General features: G+C 47.7%; 1 protein-coding gene across 1 annotated transcript; it reads left to right on the forward strand.

Moving 5' to 3' along the window:
• The first annotated feature begins 489 nt into the window (after nt 1-489).
• Nucleotides 490-17,146, forward strand: TRIM35 (tripartite motif containing 35). The gene is made up of 6 exons (XM_037139094.2): nt 490-1,056; nt 2,943-3,038; nt 5,157-5,387; nt 6,662-6,684; nt 7,509-7,627; nt 8,954-17,146. Exons 1-6 carry the CDS (start codon nt 622-624, stop codon nt 9,529-9,531), a joined length of 1,482 nt encoding a protein of 493 aa, XP_036994989.1. The 5' UTR covers nt 490-621; the 3' UTR covers nt 9,532-17,146.
• Nucleotides 17,147-17,601: the final 455 nt, after the last annotated feature.

Here is a 17,601-nt window from a genome sequence, read left to right on the forward strand (position 1 = left end):
TAGATTTTGAAAGACTGTGACTTGCCCACTTACTGAATCAGGAAACAAGAACGGCGTCTTCCTTCACCTGTTTCCTACTTACCCCAGAGGGTAATAAGACGGGCTAAAATTAAGTAAACAACTAATGCAAGAGTGGCCACGGATCTTTGAAAGGGCATTATAAATCCTAAGTGGTGAAAACACTAACCGCCCTTTCAGACTCACTCTATTTCGGACTCAGGAAATGGGGAGCTCTCGCTCTCCCTACCTCGCGGGCCTGACATTTAGGGGATTGGTTAAGGAAGGGGGGTCCTAGTCTTCATTTCCCATTTCAACTAGGAAGTACATTTCCAGTGACACGGAAGTCTTACAGCTTAGCTGCAGCGCTTCTTCCTCCCTAAATCCTGTCTGACAGCCAGGTGGGCGGGGACAATAGAGCAAAGCAGCCCAGCCTCGATCTCCGGGGATTTGCCACACAGACCGGAAGCGGGGCGGAGCCTCAAGCATGCTTCGCACGATTGGTCGGCGCCGCTGTCGTTTAGCTCTCCGAGGGAAAGGGGCTGGGTGCAGCTTGCCCAAGGGTCTGTGGAGACCCGAGGTGGGTGAGAGTGGGGCAAGCGAAAGTTGCGATCTGTACTTGCCATGGAGCCAGGCCCTGCGGTGTCCCCCGGACCTTTCCGCTCCTTCAAGGAGGAACTGCTTTGCGCGGTCTGCTACGACCCCTTCCGCGATGCCGTGACTCTGCGCTGCGGCCACAACTTCTGCCGCGAGTGCGTGACCAGCTGCTGGGAGGCGCAGGTGTCGCCCTCATGCCCAGTGTGCAAGGACCGCGCGGCCTCCGCCGACCTGCGCACCAACCACACCCTCAACAACCTGGTGGAAAAGCTACTGCGCGAGGAGGCCGAAGGCCCACGCTGGAAGGGCCACCGCTTCCCGCGCCTCTGCCGCTTGCACCGCGGCCAGTTCAACCTATTTTGCATCGATGACAAGGAGTTACTGTGCTGCTCGTGCCAGGCCGACCCCCGGCACCAGGGACACCGCGTGCAGACAGTGAAGGACACTGCCCAAGACTTTCGGGTAAGCGCGGATGTGTGAGGGATGTGGTCCAGCGCGCACGTGGCGGTCGAATCAGCACTCGAACCCAGCACCCCTGAGCCCGCTATTCCTGCCACTCCAACCTGCCTGAGCTGAGTGTGCTCAGTCCAGCCCTCCTTCCTGCCGCCAGCTTGCTGGTATCGCCTGGGGCCCCCACCTGGATGACTCCGGTAACCTATTGAGGCTGCCTTTGTCATCAAAACGGGCCTGAAATGGGAGAACAGAGAATGTACACAGTGTGCGAACCGAGTTTAGGCGAGGTTCTCAAGACAGTCCCACCCACTTCTTAGGCCAGGCACCCTTTCTGCCAGTAGGGTGTGGCCCTTGCCTCTTTGAGAAGCACCAGGGTGGAGGAAACTCAGGAATCCTGGAGATTGGCACACTCAGGTTAGAGGTACAGGAGCCCAAAGCCTGGCCATGGATAAGGAGCCTTGAGATCCCCTATGTGGTCACCTGCTTCCCCACCCGGCCTCTGTATTCTGTAGCTGTGGGGAGGCTTCTGGCCCTGGGCACCTGGCTGTTTCTGAATCACTTTTTCAACCTCCCAATGCCTAGAGTGCCAGTAGCTATAAATAAAGTAAGGGGCAGCTTAAAACAACAACCTTATCTCACAGGAGGGAGAGATCACTGGGGGCTGTCTTAGAGGCTGCCTACAAGGTTCGTATTCTGCCACATACTAGCTGTGTGCCCTTGGGCTTGTCACTTCCCACTTCTGTGCTTCAGTTGTTTTCATCTATGAAATGGGACTAATATTCCTCAACCTAATAAGGATAATGTGATGATTAAGTGATAGGAATCTGTAAAGTAATTACTGCAGTCCCTGGCAAATAGTAAAAGCTCAATAAATGGTAGTCATTTATAATTATTGTTACTAGAATTGTTATTTTTATTATTTTTCCAAAGAAAAACACTTGAAGAGCTTTCTCAGAATGTAGTGAGAAATAGGTAAAGACAGAGAAAATGCTAGGCCTTGGATACAAAAGGTGGGAATTCGACATAAAACTAGTCCTGCCCTGGCTGGTGTGGCTCAGTGGACTGAGTGCTGCCCTGTGAACTGAAAGGTCACCAGTTAGATTCCCCATCAGGGCACATGCCTGGGTTGTGGCCAGGTCCTCTATTGGGGTATTGGGGATGTGTGAGAGGCAACTGATTGATGTTTCTCTCCCTCAATTTCTCCCTCCCTTGCCCTCTTTCTAAAAGGAAATAAATTTTTTTTAAAACTAGCCCCAGTTCTTCAAGGAGTCCAAGGAGATTAGAGCAGTGGTTAAAGTTTAAAAAAGAAAAAGGTATTCAAATTTGCTGATTAAAGTATTTCACATGATCCAAGCAAAATGAGAATATCAGGATGTGGGGAGACATGTAGTTTAGATAAGGACCCATGGCAGTAAGTGGGTGAACCCTGTGGTCAGACCTGTTGGTTGGATTGCAGGCCAGACCAGGTTAGAAGGCCGCAAAGGGAGCCTGCGGGCACATTGTCTTTACACTTATATGTGTGGTTCAGGATTCATGGCTGAGCCTGGACCAGCTTTAGGCCTGGGCAGGGTGCAGTCCCTCTTTTCTGCACTGTAACCAGCTTGAGAGGGAGTAGGCCCCTTGACCTCCTCAGCCCTGTCCCCTTATCTATAGTGGGAATAAAACAATAGTGTTGGGTTAGAGGATATCTGAGGGCCCTTTATTCTGTAGACACCAGGTTCAAAGTCAGGCTATACTTTCTGCCATTCCTTGCAATCTGAATGGACTGGGCTCAGTAATTATGATTGAGTGGAACTTCTTGTGGAAGTGGAACTCCAGTTGTAGATGTGTTGTCCTCCCTGTCTGACCTCCACTCCTAACCTGCCTTCTTGCCTCCCTCTCATTCCTCCCATCAGGCCAAGTGTAGGAACATGGAGCACTCACTGCGGGAGAAAGCCAAGGCCTCCTTGGTCATACAGCACTCCTACCAGGCCATTGCCAAGCACAATCAGGTAAGTGAGTGCTCAGGCTGCGCTGCAGACCAGGGCCACATGGGGCCATCTGGGGGATAGGTGAGGGCGAGTTGGCCTTGGCCATGGCTGTTGATGCAGAGTCCGCCTTCCCCAGCCTGATGGTCTGGCATAGCCATGCTCTTGAACACCGATTGTGGCTGTCATGCCAGGACCTCTTTGAATACCTGGGCATGGTCATACCAGCAGCCATAGAAGTTGCTTTAAAAGCCACCTGTGCCCTGGCAGGGTGGCTCAGTTGGTTGGAACATTGTCCTGTTCACCTAAAGGTTGCAGGTTTTATCCCAGTTAGGGTGCATACATACCTAGGCTGCGGGTTCAGTCCCAGGCTGGGGCACATGGGGGAGGCAACCAATTGATGTTTCTCTCTCTCTCCCCCTATCCCCTCTCTAAAATCAATGAACATATCCTCGAGTGAGGGTTTTGTTTTTTTTTAAAGCCACCTTCGCCATCTGCACTATGGTTTCAGACTAACTTAAGTGCCACACTTCTCCGTGTACCTGAGTGCTCAAGCCAGTGATGGCCTGGGGTCATTAGTTATTCCTCTTTCCCGCTCACTCTCCATGTCCACTCCATCAGCAGTCTTGTCCCCAGGTCACCGTCTCTTCTCACCTGCCCTGCTACCTGGGCCCCATGCTTCCTTCCACTCATTCTGCAATCCTGTCTCCACAGAGTAGACCGCTCTTCTAGAAAAATGCATCGATTATGTCACTTCGCTGCTTAAAACTGTCCGGCAACTCCCATGCCATGCAGAATACAATCCTGACTCCTCACCATGGCCTCCGAGGCCCTCACCCAACCCCTGCCCGCCCTCACCTTCATCTCTTCCCGGGCTGGGCTGCACTCTCTGTTTCAGCCCCACTGGCCTTCTTTCTGTCCCTTCGACGAGCTAAGTCTTCTGGCTAGTTTTTCCTGAATCACCTCAGATTTCACTGTCCCTCCCACTATACATTATCAATCTTAAAAAGATTGATATTTCACCAGTGGCATCTCTGCTCATTTGCATTTCTCAGATTATTAGTAAATTTGTACATCCTTTCACAAGTATAATAACCATTTACGTTTCTTCCAGGAATGCTAATTCACAGTCATTTTTTCTTGGAATATTTATCGTTTCTCCTTGTGCATCATAAGAGCACTTTGCATATTAAGAAAAATATGTTCTTATCTATATTCACATATGTGTGTATGTCAGAGATATTTTTTCTAGTTTGTCATTTCTTTTTCAGTGAATCATTTTCACTTTTTTGGTGATTTGCACTTTGTCAGTGAGTCATTATATTGTCACCGCCATAAACATACATTGAATTTTCAATCCAGAGGTGTATCTTCCTAACCTGCCATTACTGGAGCACACATTTTGTGGTGTTTTTCTGAGAGTCATCATAAAATATACAGTTTGTATATTTCCATAAATATGTATTTACCTGTATTAGTGGTCTCCTTCCGTACAAAACTTCTTATTTTTATACGTATTCAGTTACTTAGTTCTTTCTTTGAGGCTTCTCAGTCTCATAGAAAGAAAGGTCTTTCTCATTGCAAGAGGGGAGATATTTTTATGCTTTTTTTTTAGTACATTTGTAGTTTTACCTTTTTTAAAGCTTTTTGTAGTTAGGATTAAGAGTAAGCATATTATTAACGATTCTGTTTTAAAGTAAATACTCCTACTCTTCTTTTGGTAAGCCTCCTGATCAAACAAATTTGAAGTCCTAAGATTGGAAGGCAGATAATTTTTTAAAAATAGTTGCTGTTTGCATTGATTCTTTTCGTGATTCAGGATTTCCTTTGCTGTCGTGCAAAGTAAGCAAGATACAGAATACTGTATGTGGGGAAGGTTACAAGGCTAGATTGGTCATATAGAAGCAGCAATTTCAACTCTTAAAAAATCAAAACAACTTCATTATGCTATCTGATTTTGAAATGTAAACTGGAACATTGTGCTAAGGTAGCTGCATCTATATTTCATACATTTGGGTTCTACAAATGGTTTCTTGTGAAAGCAGAGTACCTTTGCTAAAATTCTGAGAACCACTGGGCTAGGCGATGGCTGAGGTGCCCTCCACGCCTGATCCTCTGCGCCTCCTTCCCACTCTGCTGCAGGAGAAGTCTGCCTGGCTGGAAAAGCGGATCCGGCAGGAGTTTGATAAGCTTCGAGAGTTCTTAAGAGTGGAGGAGCAGGCCATCCTGGATGCCGTCGCCGAGGAGACCAGGCAGAAGCAGCTTCTGGCGGAGGAGAAGATGAAGCAGCTCAGGGAAAACACAAAGACCCTGATGCACGAGACCGAGCGGCTGCAGATGGAAATGAAGGAAGACGATGTTTCTTTTCTCATGGTGAGGAGCTCACTGTCTTCATTCAGTGGCAGAGACTGAATGTTCAGGAACCGGTGGGCAACCAGAGACCAGCAGCCCCAAGCAACCCGGTGTTTCCGTAGCTTCCAGATACTGGGTTGGAGGAGCTCACAGACCACATCCTCTGCTTGGGTCAAGAGGCCGAAAAGATTTGAATCAGAGCAGAGTGCCTGATTCAAGCCGGAACTGCCAAGCTGTTTTCCAAGAGACTGTAGCATTTTACATTCCCACTAGCAGTGTATGAGGATTGCAGTTTCTCCTCATCCTTGCCAACACTTACGTCTTTTTCATTATAGCCATCATAATGGGTGTGAAATCTCTTATGGTTCTGATTTGCATTTCCCTGATGGCTGGTGATGTTGAGCATCTTTTTTTATGTAGTTGTTGGCCATTTATGTATCTTCTTTGGAGAAATGTACATTCAAGTCCTTTAGCCGTATTAAAAATTGGGTTGCCTGTCTTTTTTGTTAAATGGTAAGATTTTTTAATATATTGTGGATACTAGACCTTGATCAGCTATGTGATTTATAAATATTTTCTTCCATTCTGAGTTATTTTTTCAGTTTCTTGATGGCATCCTTTGAAGCACAAACGGTTTTCATTTTGATGAAGTGCTACTCACCTGTGTTTTCTCCTGCTGCTTGTTTGTGCTTTTGGTGTCATATCTAAGAAACCATAGCCTAATCCAAGGTCATGAGTCTTATGGTTTTATCTCTACATTTATGTCTTTGACCCTTTTTGAGTTAATTTTTGTATGTGGTGCAAGGTGGGAACCCACCCTCATGCCGTCGCACGTGGGTGCCCGACCGCCCCAGCACCGTGTGTTGCAGACTGTTCTCCATCGAATGGTCCTGGCCCCCTTGTAATAACCGATCACCAGTAAACGTGATGGTTTACTGCTAGACTTTGCACATCCACTGACCCATACGTCTGTCTTTAATGTTGGTACCGAGCTGGCTTGTTTACTGTTGCTTTTAATAAACTTTAAAATAGGGAGGATGGTGAGCCACCAACTTTGTTCTTTTCCAAGACTGTTTTGACTGTTCTGGATCCCTTGAACTTTCAGATGAATTTTAGGATCAGCTTATCAGTTTCTCCAAGCAATCCAGCTGGAATTTTGACAGAAACTGCATTGAGTCTGTGGTTAATGTTGGGGGGTACAGCCATCTCCACATGGGCTGTGTGGCTCCTTTTGAGGTCAGAAACTTATATGTCTTCTCTGTGTCTATGTTTGTGTCTGATTTTTTCTCTTTCAGAAACACAAGAGCCGAAAACGCCGGTAAGTTACCAAGGCTGATGTAGGGGAGGGAAAGAGCGGGCAGAAATACCAGGGGTGCAAAGTCCGGTAGTTCCAGGGCCAGGCAGGTGAAAAGCCAGCTGGGTATAATACAGAGGGAGCAGTAGGGACTGGCTGATGCAGAGAGGTCCTCTTTCAAGGTATCCCACTGGTACAGTGTTGTTTTCCTGAGTGTGGGGCAATCCCATCCCCTGGGTGGGGAGAGATAGCACCATCCCGCAGGTGGCTCACAGTTCCCAGCAGGTCACCCCAACATTTAAGCTTACTCCTTGGTCATCCCCACCCTCTTAGAGCCTCGGGACACATGCTGGTTTGTGTTGATGGTTGTCCACAGGAATGGGTAAGGAAGACCTGTGTCACAGTCAGAGCTGTACAGAGATGGAAGAGAGTGCTTTACTGAGTTCCCTGTCACTGTAGGTGTTCAAGCAAAGGCCAGTGACATCTTCATACTGTTGGATTAGAAAACTTTTAAAGGTCCCTTTCACCTCAGACATCCTATGAGCAGATGTGTAAGTGTGAGCTTTATCCTCAAGGATGGGACCCGTGTCTGAGAAAGTCCTACATATATGTATTCAGCTTGGTCAGGGGGAGCCCTCAGACTGAATCCTGAAGCTGTATAAGCTGCCCATTATCTTCTGGCTCATCATCCATCAGAGCCCAGTCTGGGTTTGTCCTGGGTGGGTGGTGAGGAAGTTAGGCCTCTGACAAGTGAAGCAGTCCTGTTGTTTGTTAAATTCAGCTGACCCAGGTAGGCCCAGGATGCACGGCTCTGGCCCTGCCCACTAGGCCCAGTTCTCCTTCCCCAGCCTCTTCTGCACCATGGAGCCAGAACCCATTCAGCCTGGCATGCTCATCGACATCTGCAAGTACCTGGACTCCCTACAGTACCGCGTCTGGAGGAAGATGGTCATGTCTGTCGAATCTGGTGAGTGGGGGTGTGGGCAGGTGATACAGATCATGGGGGGGGCACTTCATGCACTACAGAGAACCAGCAGAACTCACTTTCTCCAGCCTTGTTCAGAGAGGCCCCTGGTGCCCTGCCCCTCCTCCACTCCTTGCTGCATTGCTCAAACCTCTCCTGGCAGAACTCCTTCCTCTTTGAGTTCTGACACTTAGCTACCGCTTCAGAAAAAGAAACTGACTGTCCTCTCTGTTCAGAACAGTATCGTATACATAATGGGAGACCTCCTCAGTTCAGGACTGCCCTCCTCCAGGTGGCTCCAGCCCACAGAATCTCTTGTGTCATATGCAGGGGGCTGAATGTCCTCCCCCCCAGCCACCACCAAATTCTTGTGTCGAAGTCCTAATCTTCAGATCGATGGTGTTTGGAGGCAGGGCCTTTGGGATGTGATTCAGATCAGATGAGATCATAAGGGTGAGGCCCTCATGAAAAGAGACAAGAGCGCTGGCTTCCTCTCTCTTCATTTTGTGAGGACACAGCGAGAAAGTGGCCATCTGTAAACCAAAAAGAGGGCCCTCACCAGCACCAGGCCATGGGGGTACCCTGATCCTGGACTTCAGCCTCCAGAGCTGGGAGAAATAAACTGTTGTTTAGGCCACCCCTTCTGCGGTGCTCTTTTTGTAGCCGCCCAAACTGACTGAGACTCATGATTTTCCTGGGAGAAATGTCAGTGACCTGGGGAACATTACGTGCGACGGCATGGGAGTTGTGTGAGCATCAGGCTCCCTGACTCTGCTAGCTTCCTCTGGCTGTTAACAACCAAAGACTGCAAACTGGATGCCTCAGAATGACAGAAATTGACTCTCACACTGCAGGAAGCTAGAAGTCCAAAATCAAGGTGTCAGCAGGGCCATGCACCTTCTGAGTGCTGCAGGGGAAGCTCCGTCTCAGTCTCTTCCTAACTCCTGGTGTTCGCAGGCCATCCGCGGTTCGTGCTGCAGCCCTGTTGGCTCCACCTTTGTGGTTGTGTGGCCCTCTCCCCTCACTGTGTTGCTTCTCTTTCTGTAAGGACAAGTCTTTGCTTTAAGGCCCCACTCCAGCCCACTCTAATGACGTCTTAAACAAACAAGGCCATCGGAGGTACTGGGGGTTAGGGCTCCCACATACCATTTTTGGTGAGGCACATTCCAAACCATAACACTGTCCCTCAGCCCCGGGCGGCTCCCTCCCTGGACTGGGGCCACGTGGGATACCATCGGTCAGTCTGGGGGACTGGGGCCGCAGCTGGCGCGGCAGAAGTGCAGGAGGGGAGGTTCTCTGATTTCATCCGCTCTCCCTCTCTGCTCTCAGTGCCCTTCAGCTTTGATCCCAACACCGCAGCGGGCTGGCTGTCCGTGTCCGATGACCTCACCAGTGTCACCAACCACGGCTACCGAGTGCAGGTGGAGAACCCAGAGCGCTTCTCCTCGGCACCCTGCCTACTGGGCTCGCGCACCTTCTCCCAGGGCTCCCACGCCTGGGAGGTAGACCTGGGAACGCTGCCCAGTTGGCGGGTGGGCGTGGCACGCATGCGCCAGGATACTGGCACCGGGGGCCACTCCCACAGCTGCTACCAAGACACTCGCTCCGGCTTCTGGTATTTGTGCCGCACGCAGGGGGTGGAGGGTGACCACTGCGTGACCTCAGACCCAACCACGTCACCACTGGTCCCCTCCATCCCACGCCGCCTGCGTGTGGAGCTGGAATGTGAGGAGGGCGAGCTGTCCTTCTACGATGCTGAGCGCCACAACCACCTCTACACCTTCCATGCCCGCTTTGGGGAGGTGCGGCCCTACTTCTACCTGGGGGGCACAAGGGGGGATGGGCCCCCCAAACCTATGCGCATCTGCCCCCTGCGCATCACCATCAAGGAGGAGCTGGATGGCTGAGGCCGCCGGGAGCCCGCCCGACACTGCCCAGGTGTATGCCACGGCCCTGATTTCTTTCTGTCCCTCTTCCTAACGCCCCTCCCTCGGGCACCTCTACCTCCTGCTTTCTTGCCAGGATCTTGGTACTGACTCTGATCCCTCTTCATGGCTCTGTGCCCCGAGTCTCCCTCTTTGTTCTTGGTCTTTATCCACAGCTGGCTGGCCAGGCTCTCCCCAGAGTCGTGGCAGGATGTGAATTTTCTGAACCCTGATGTCCCTATTTCTGGGGATGATGTTTGCCTCTAGAGTAGACCTGTTTTAAAATTTTTTAATATAGGTTTTATCATTATTCAGGTGTGGTGAGGCCAACAGACCAGCAGAAAACTGCTGTTAAAAAGAGTTTCTTACTTTGAGTTCCTAAGAGGGGCCCTGAGATTTGGGGATGGGGGTGGGGGGCACACACAGGGAAGGACCAGGTCCCCTGGGAGGCAGAGTGAAGGGAGAGCACAGGTGGGAGACCAGGTGGGAGACCGCTGTGGTCTTCACAGGAAGGAGCAGGTGAGGCAGGTACAGGTTGGACAGGTGTAGGACCAGATAGTTCAGCTAGCCCTGGGAGGGGCAGCCCGTGACCAGTGAGCTCCACGTTTTAGTATCAAGAATAAGAAAACAGTGGAGCACAGTTAATGCAGGGCCGTGGCTGTGGCTTTAGGGCAGGACCAGGCCTTAGCTTATCTGTCACTTTTTACCAGTGTTTTTAAACTGCTTCACAGAGCTCCCCTAGGGCCCCTCACAGGTCAAGGTAAGGCTGCCCATCAGATCAACTCTGATTTATCTCCTGACACTTTTTGGATAATTTCCTCTGAACAGAGGGTTTCAGAGTGCTTAAAAAACACAATTTTAGAACCATAGTCTAGACCGGTTTCCTCTCTGGTCCTCAGTTTCTGCATCTGTAAGTGACACAGCAGAACTGGAAGGCCATGTGCTTCTGTAACTGCTCCGAAGGAAACCCCTCTGGTCAGTTACACAGGCAGGAGAAGGGAAGGGAAGCAGGTATGGGCGGGGTGTGCGAGGAGTGAGAAGCGAGGGAGATGCGTCTGCTGACCTCGGCCTGCGTATGCTTGCTCTGCTGCCTTTGGCGTTTTTATCCCAAGTTCTCCCTCTGCCACGCCTGCCAGACGTGGATCCCCACCTTTTTTTTACCTCACACACACCTACAGGTAGTTTTTAGTGCTCGGATCCCTGTGTCCTGGGGACAGCATTGTAAAGGAAATATTTTTCTATAGTAGCAACATTCTCATCGGGGGCAGCACGTTCCTGACCAAGGATTCATATCCTTTCTCCTGCCTGTACCCCTGGTTCACAGAAACGGACATTTTAAACAGAAATGATGATTCAAAGCTATAAATATGTTATAAACATGGTGCATACTTTGGTAGGGGGCCCGGGAGGGACATGGTAGGAAATGCCATGAGTAAAGGCAACCAGGTGGGAAGTGTGAGGACGTTGGTGAGCGGGCCCCTTGACAGGCACTCAGAACAGCTCAAGGCACTTTGATACCAAACACACCCGAGGTCGGTGTGCACTCTCTCAAATCAAGTATTTATCTAGCCCTTCTAATGTAATTCTTACATAGTTATCTTGACCAGAAGTTATTTTGTTAGTTACAATAAACTTCTTAAAGTGTTTTATATTTCCACCTTAGATGTTGGAAGAGTTTTTTTTTTAACAGAATAATTTGGATAGCCTAGACCCCTTTTTACAAAAATAAAAATGATATTTGGGATAAAACCCACTTTTTTTGACATTTCCCTTTTAGTGTTCTTGTAAGCAAAAGTTCATGTAGCATGTATTCAACTCTATTCCTTTTTATTACTGGGTTTATTACTCTGTTGTGTGCATAGGCTACATCGTATCTACCCATTCGGTTGGTGAGCATGGGATTGTTACCGCTTTTTTGGCCATTATGAAAATGCTGCTCTGAACTCCTCTGTGGACATATGTTTTCCATTCTCTTGGGCATATGCCTAGGAGTAGATTGGCTGGATCATGTGGTGACTGTTCAACCTTTGGAGGGACTGCCGGTCTGTTTTCCAGTGTGGCTGCCCCGCTTTATATTCTTACCAGCCGTGTATGAGGATTTCAGCTGCGCCTGTATCCTTGTTAACACTTGTTATTGCATGTCTTTCAACGTAGCCGTCCGGGTGGGGGAGAACTGTAACCTCATTGTGGTTTCAATTTGCATTTCCCTGGTGCCTGAGGATATTCAGCATCTGTTCATGGGCCTGTTTGCCACTTGCATGTCTTTTCAGAAGTGACTCCAAATCCTTTACCCATTTTAATTAGGCTATTTGTATTTTTAATTATTGAGTTGTAAGAGTTCTTTATACATTCTAGATATAAGTCTCGTATCAGATACACAATTTACAAAAAATGTCTCTTAGTCTGTGTGTTGTCTTTTCGCTTTCTTCAAAGATGCCCTTTGAAGCACAAAAGTTTTTAATTTTGATGATGTCCAGTTTGTTTACTTTTTCTTCTGCTGTTTGTATAACCCAGAACTCTCACATGTGACACTGCCCTTAAACCCATATATTCTAAGTTGTAGAATTTGGCCCAGGCCAGGGACAGTTCTGTGGACAAGGAGCCCTATGCTGAGGACCTGTTCTCCCTTGCCTTGAACCCTCTCCTTTCCTCATGCACACGGCTTGTCCCTGGTTCACTCTCCTGCTCCTTTACTACATTCAGGCTGAAGACAGCGGCCCTCCAGGCAGCCTGCCCCTCTCCAGCTTCTCCCACCTTCCGTTCATGCCCTGTGCTGCTGCCAGATGCATCCGCCTCAGTCTCACCTGGCACCCTAGTGGCTCCCCACGCCGACCTGCGCAGGTACAGTTAGTCTTCAAGGGCAGCGTTCGGCGCTCATCTTTCTCCAGCTCTGCCTCTGGACCTGGAGTTCCCTGACTTCTGTCCTGTACACACCCCTGCCAGCCCGGGCTCCTCATGACCCTTCAGACCCAGCTGCCCGGTTTTCTTCATACAGCTGGCTGTTTGAGTTGGAATGTCCTGACATCCAGTTATATTGGCCCCACCATTTACATGCTGTGTCTCTGGCACACGCTTGAGTTTCCTGAGTTCATGCCCCTCATCTGTGAAAACAGGGACAATCTCCACCTTCTAAGGTCTGATACAGTGTGACTGCGCAGTGCTGTCCCACATGAGCGCACTTGACAATGGCAGCCATTGGAAGCAAGCGAAGAGATCATGTAGGTTTCTCACATTGACCTCCCTGGCTCCTTGTCACTTCTTCAGCCATGAATTATTTGGGGGACAGAATTAAGTGTGCTGGGGCCACCTCCTTCTGTGCTGCCTCCTGCTTGTAGGAGATGAAATTTCAACAGAGTTTGTCTGTTGACCAGAATAGTGGAAGTCTCAAGACCCAGGACCTTCCATATGGAATGACCCACCCTGGAATTTTCCTGGCTCCTTAGTGTGACATTCAAGAGCCTTCTCTGCAGCTTCTACCCACCCTTGCCACCATTCCCTGCATGGATTCTGCCCAGCCTTGCGGAGCCCCAGGCACCTGCAGGTCCTTGGGAGCCGCCTCTTGTGGCTTCTGCCTGTAGGCCCGTTGCCCTCCCTAACTTGCCTTCAGTGGCCTTGTGCGACCCGCCCAGGGCTCCCTTGGCTGCCACTGCACACTTGTTCATTCTGCTGGAAGGACTCGAGGGTGGCAGAGCAGCCTTTGCTGTCCTCTCTGCAGGAAACTTGAGGGCAGGAAGCGTATTGTCTTCACCTTCCTACCGCTAGGTCAGGTGCGCTGCTGGGGCCTAATAGTTAGTGAATATGTGTGTTGGGGAGGGGGGGCGGTCGGGGAAGCTGACCCTGTCAATCCCACAGGACTGGCAGCGTCAGGACCTGAAATCCGGATTCCTGTTCTCAAATACCAACTGTATTATTTACGAGCGGCCTGTACTTTTTGAACCTCTGAGGTTCAAAACTGAGGATTATGATTTCTACCTCAGGCTGTTGGAGGATGAAAATGAGGTGATTTTTTGGTGCAGATGCCATGTACCTAAACATATTTTTTCTACGTGTTGGCTAATTCTTCGGAAAGTGGGAGGTTCTGAATGTCGATGGTATGATTCACATTAATGAAGACTCCCAAAGGAAATTGAGAAATCTAAATTAACTGTATTGGAAGTACCCAAATTTAATGAGATTTTTAACAAGGATGTATACAGGAAACTTAGGTTTATGAAAAATTTCAATGACATAGGAACATGGTTATGTTATAATAACCGAGAAAAATAGGGTTCAGAGTTATGTGTACAGACCTGCAATACATACAAAAATACAAGCAAGATCCTGTCTTTAATTTTTGTGTATTGTTTGATTAGATAATCCATTCACATGGCAGTAAATTCCAGAGGTACAGAAAGTACTAGAACAGTCTCTCCCACTTTTTCCCCACTCAGCTCCTCTCCTTGTGGGCAATCATAGTACCATTAAAAAAACAATCCTTCCAATCCTGGCTGGTGTGGCTCAGTGGATTGAGCACCAGCCTGCGAAACAAATCACTGGTTTGATTCCCAGTCAAGGCACATGCCTGGGTTGCAGACCAGGTCCCCAGTAGGGGACACTCAAGAGGCAACCACATATTGATGTTTTTCTCTCTAAAAATAAATAAGATCTTTAAAAAATTGCAGAGCTGGAATGGGAGTAAAAGACAGAAAACTGTACTTGAACAATAATTAAATTTAAAAAATTCCAGAGGCCCTGACTGGTATAGCTCAGTGCATTGAGTGCAGGCCTGCAAACCAGAGGATCGAGGTTCAATTTCCAGTCAGGGCACGTGCCTGGGTTGCAGGCCAGTTCCCAGCAGGGGACACTCGAGAGACAACCACACATTGACATTTCTCTCCCTCTCTCCTTCCATTCCCCTCTAAAGATAAATAAATAAAATCTTTTTAAAAATTCCAGAGATATTCTGTGCACAGCAATATTCTGATTATGACTATATCTGGTTCTCCCAATACACTGTAATTTAAAAGCAGATACTCTAGATTTGTATCTCTAAGCAACCCAACAAGAGGAGAAAAATAAAGGATATTATTAAAATAATTTCCTTCCCTCAAGGGGGCAGTTTGTCATGGGTGTTTTCATGCAATCAGTTCAACTAGTGGATTTAGTTTTTTGTCCTTGTCTAAATACTTCACCCTAAGGCTTTAAAACAGGGAAAAATTAAGTGAAATTTAGTTGCCATGGACATTAGAAGGTAAACCTCAAACCTGAGACCTCAAGGTACATTTTAAAAATCTCAGTCCTCACAAAGGTATCTAGTGATTAAGAGGTTGGAATGTGGGATTGGAGAGGCTGGGTTCAAACTCCGACTCATCTGTGTGATTTTGGGAGATTTACTTAACCTCTCAGTGCCTCAGTTCCATCCTGTGAAAGATGGAGAGAGTATGATGGTTTAAGATTAATGGAGATAACCAACCTCATAAGGTGGTTATGAGATTAAATGAGCAAATGTGTGAAACACTTAGAAGAGGGTCTGGCACATGCTTGCAGTTGAGAGTCTGTTGTGTTGCCTGGTCCTGCTATCAAATAGCTGTGAGACTAGATAAGCTTCTGTAAGCAGGGAAACTAGGACACTTGCATATTTTTTCAAGGTCTTTTTCAATTCTAATGTCCTGTGATCCACAATTTGTGTCACTAGCAAAAGCCTAATTTCTTGCATGTAGCGGGGACTGCCACTGACCAGCAATCAAGAACCTGGGTGTGGTTCCGGGAGCTTGACCTTGGGGTTTGAATCTGGAGACAAGACCAAAGAGTCATAATACCTGAAGTATAGAAAAGGATATTCTAGGGAGGAGCAGGTCTTGAAAAGTTGTTCCTAAAATTACTAATCAGTCATGCACAATAAAATTATACTGTCCTGTTCCAGTGATGGGTCACTTATGTCCTTGTATGTGCCAGACTAAAGATGATGTCAAACACTGACTCACATCCACCATGAATAAGATCTCAGCCACAGCAGAGCTATTTGGATTAGGCAAAAGATAATTGTTCATGGAGGGGGTTGAAGCATCTCCCTTCAAGGTTTCAAAAAAAAATGCAGCTTCTTACACTGGACTGTGCCACCCATTCCTTTCCCCAGCAACAACTTGGAGGGCCAGGCTGGTGAGAGCCAGTGACCCCCAGGCAGAAGGAAGCCCCCCCTGTTCTGGATGCTTTGTCCTTGTTGGTGGGTGTCACTTGGGTGGGTTTCTTTTGCTAGGGAACAGCCTGAGGAAGATGGGAGATTTTGGTTTCTATGGATACTGGGCTGGCTGGGATTTGCATAATGTATTTCAGAGAACAGACAGTCTGGGAACAATGTGGACCCAGGAGGAACATAAAGGCACATGGAAACGAGTTGGAGGGTCTGGGTAGTCAGTCATAAATCAAAATTCCTAGCTGTTTGGTGTTGAAATTAGACAAAGTTATTTTAGTTTCATTTGGAATAACAAGGAGGGTTAAACCAAATATTTTGGGGGAGAAATCACACCCCTCAGATTTCATCTTGAGGAACTATTCAGATAGTGGGACAATTTATGTATAATTTATGCTCATCACAGAATTATTTAGAATAAGGAATAGCCGGAAATAATCTAAATATACAAGAGAAGGGTAACAGTAAAGTATTCCATATGCTGAAATACTACAAAGCCACTAAATAAATAAAAGAATATTTAAAGATGAGGAAATACTTGACAAAAGCCAAATTAAGTAGCAAAGAATAATCAGAGCAATTTCAATTTTGTAAATCTACTGTATTTTAGAAACAAATACCCAATATTGTTCACCATGTTTGGATGAGGTGTTTATACACATGACTTTTTTTCCCTCCTCCTCCCCAGCTCCTCCGGTTTTCTAAAGAGAGAAAGCATTACACTTAAAAAGGTAACATTAAGAAAATGAGAGTGTTAAATGTGGCTATTAAGTGGTTACTGGTGGCCTTGAAGAAGGGTTTTATTTTCTGAACTGTGAGGTTAGGAGGGGAAGCCTTAAGAGAGACAAGGGAGAGAGGTAACTGCTGGGCTGGGTCCCCAGAGACAGGATGGGTGACTGCAAGGGGACAAACGGAAACATTTGCATTGACTCATTGTGAATCCTTGCGTGTTTTCAGCCGGACGCTAGCGGCAGGGGTACTCAGAAAAAAAAGTGGGGAAGTTCTGGGACAGAGGGGCTGAGAGAAAAGGGGAGCCAGAGCGCACAAAGGCCAGAACTCGTTTGAAGACGATCCCAGGGTGGCGCGTGCCTGGAGAACGGGCTGAGCAGAAGAAGTCCAGGTCCGCAGGGCGTGGCCACAATGTTCTGCAGGCCACATCTAGGGTGGCCGTGTCTGGGGAGCTGGTCCAGATGCATGGAAGCATCCGGGTCTTAAGGAAACTTCCTAAGCAGGTACGCTACTATTGGCTACTGCTACTGACATGATGTCACCATCATCCAATCTGAAGTCAATTGCTCTTCCCCGGTTAGGAGTTCATTAACTCTTCTAAACCGTAGGAGCTAGCAAAAATAGTGCCCCTCATCTGTTTTTGACTCTACTTTTCCAGGGTAGGGAAGTGAGGAGGTGGCAATGGAAATAAACCAAAAAGAGCAGACAGTGCCAGATTTTGTAGATATAGATAGATATAAATTTTATGGTATAAAAGTAACGCATGTTGATTCTGAAAATTGTAAAAAGAATCACAGAATTCCACTACCCAAAGTTAATACTATTAAACTTTTCGATGCAGTGTCTTTCTGTATTTTTTAAACTAAAAAATATGAGAGTTTAATGGAAGTAACCTCACTATATTTCTGCAGCATTTTTCAAAATTCACTTATGAGTTTTAATTAATTGAGTTATTGCTATATAATTAGTTAAATTATTAAATTAATAATCTTCAGCCCTGGTTGTTGTGGGCCAATGGATTGAGTGCTGGCCTGCACACCAAGAGTCACTGGTTCAATTTTCCATTCCCAGTCAGGGAATTTGCCTGGGTTGTGGGCCAAGTCCCCAATGGGGGGGGTGTGAGAGGCACCACACACTGATGTTTCTCTTCCTGT

The sequence above is a fragment of the Artibeus jamaicensis genome, unplaced genomic scaffold (genome assembly GCF_021234435.1).
Source record: "Artibeus jamaicensis isolate MK-2021 breed Jamaican fruit bat unplaced genomic scaffold, CSHL_Jam_final scaffold_537, whole genome shotgun sequence".
Classification (NCBI taxonomy): Eukaryota; Metazoa; Chordata; class Mammalia; order Chiroptera; family Phyllostomidae; genus Artibeus; species Artibeus jamaicensis.

What these genes read in the sequence shown, in the direction of transcription:
- TRIM35 (XM_037139094.2), top strand. Translation starts at nt 622, where the DNA reads ATGGAGCCAGGCCCTGCGGTGTCCCCCGGACCTTTCCGCTCCTTCAAG. An exon ending in ACACTGCCCAAGACTTTCGG is followed by an intron (nt 1,057 to 2,942) that starts GTAAGCGCGGAT and finishes TCCTCCCATCAG; the next exon opens with GCCAAGTGTAGGAACATGGA. An exon ending in ACGATGTTTCTTTTCTCATG is followed by an intron (nt 5,388 to 6,661) that starts GTGAGGAGCTCA and finishes TTTCTCTTTCAG; the next exon opens with AAACACAAGAGCCGAAAACG.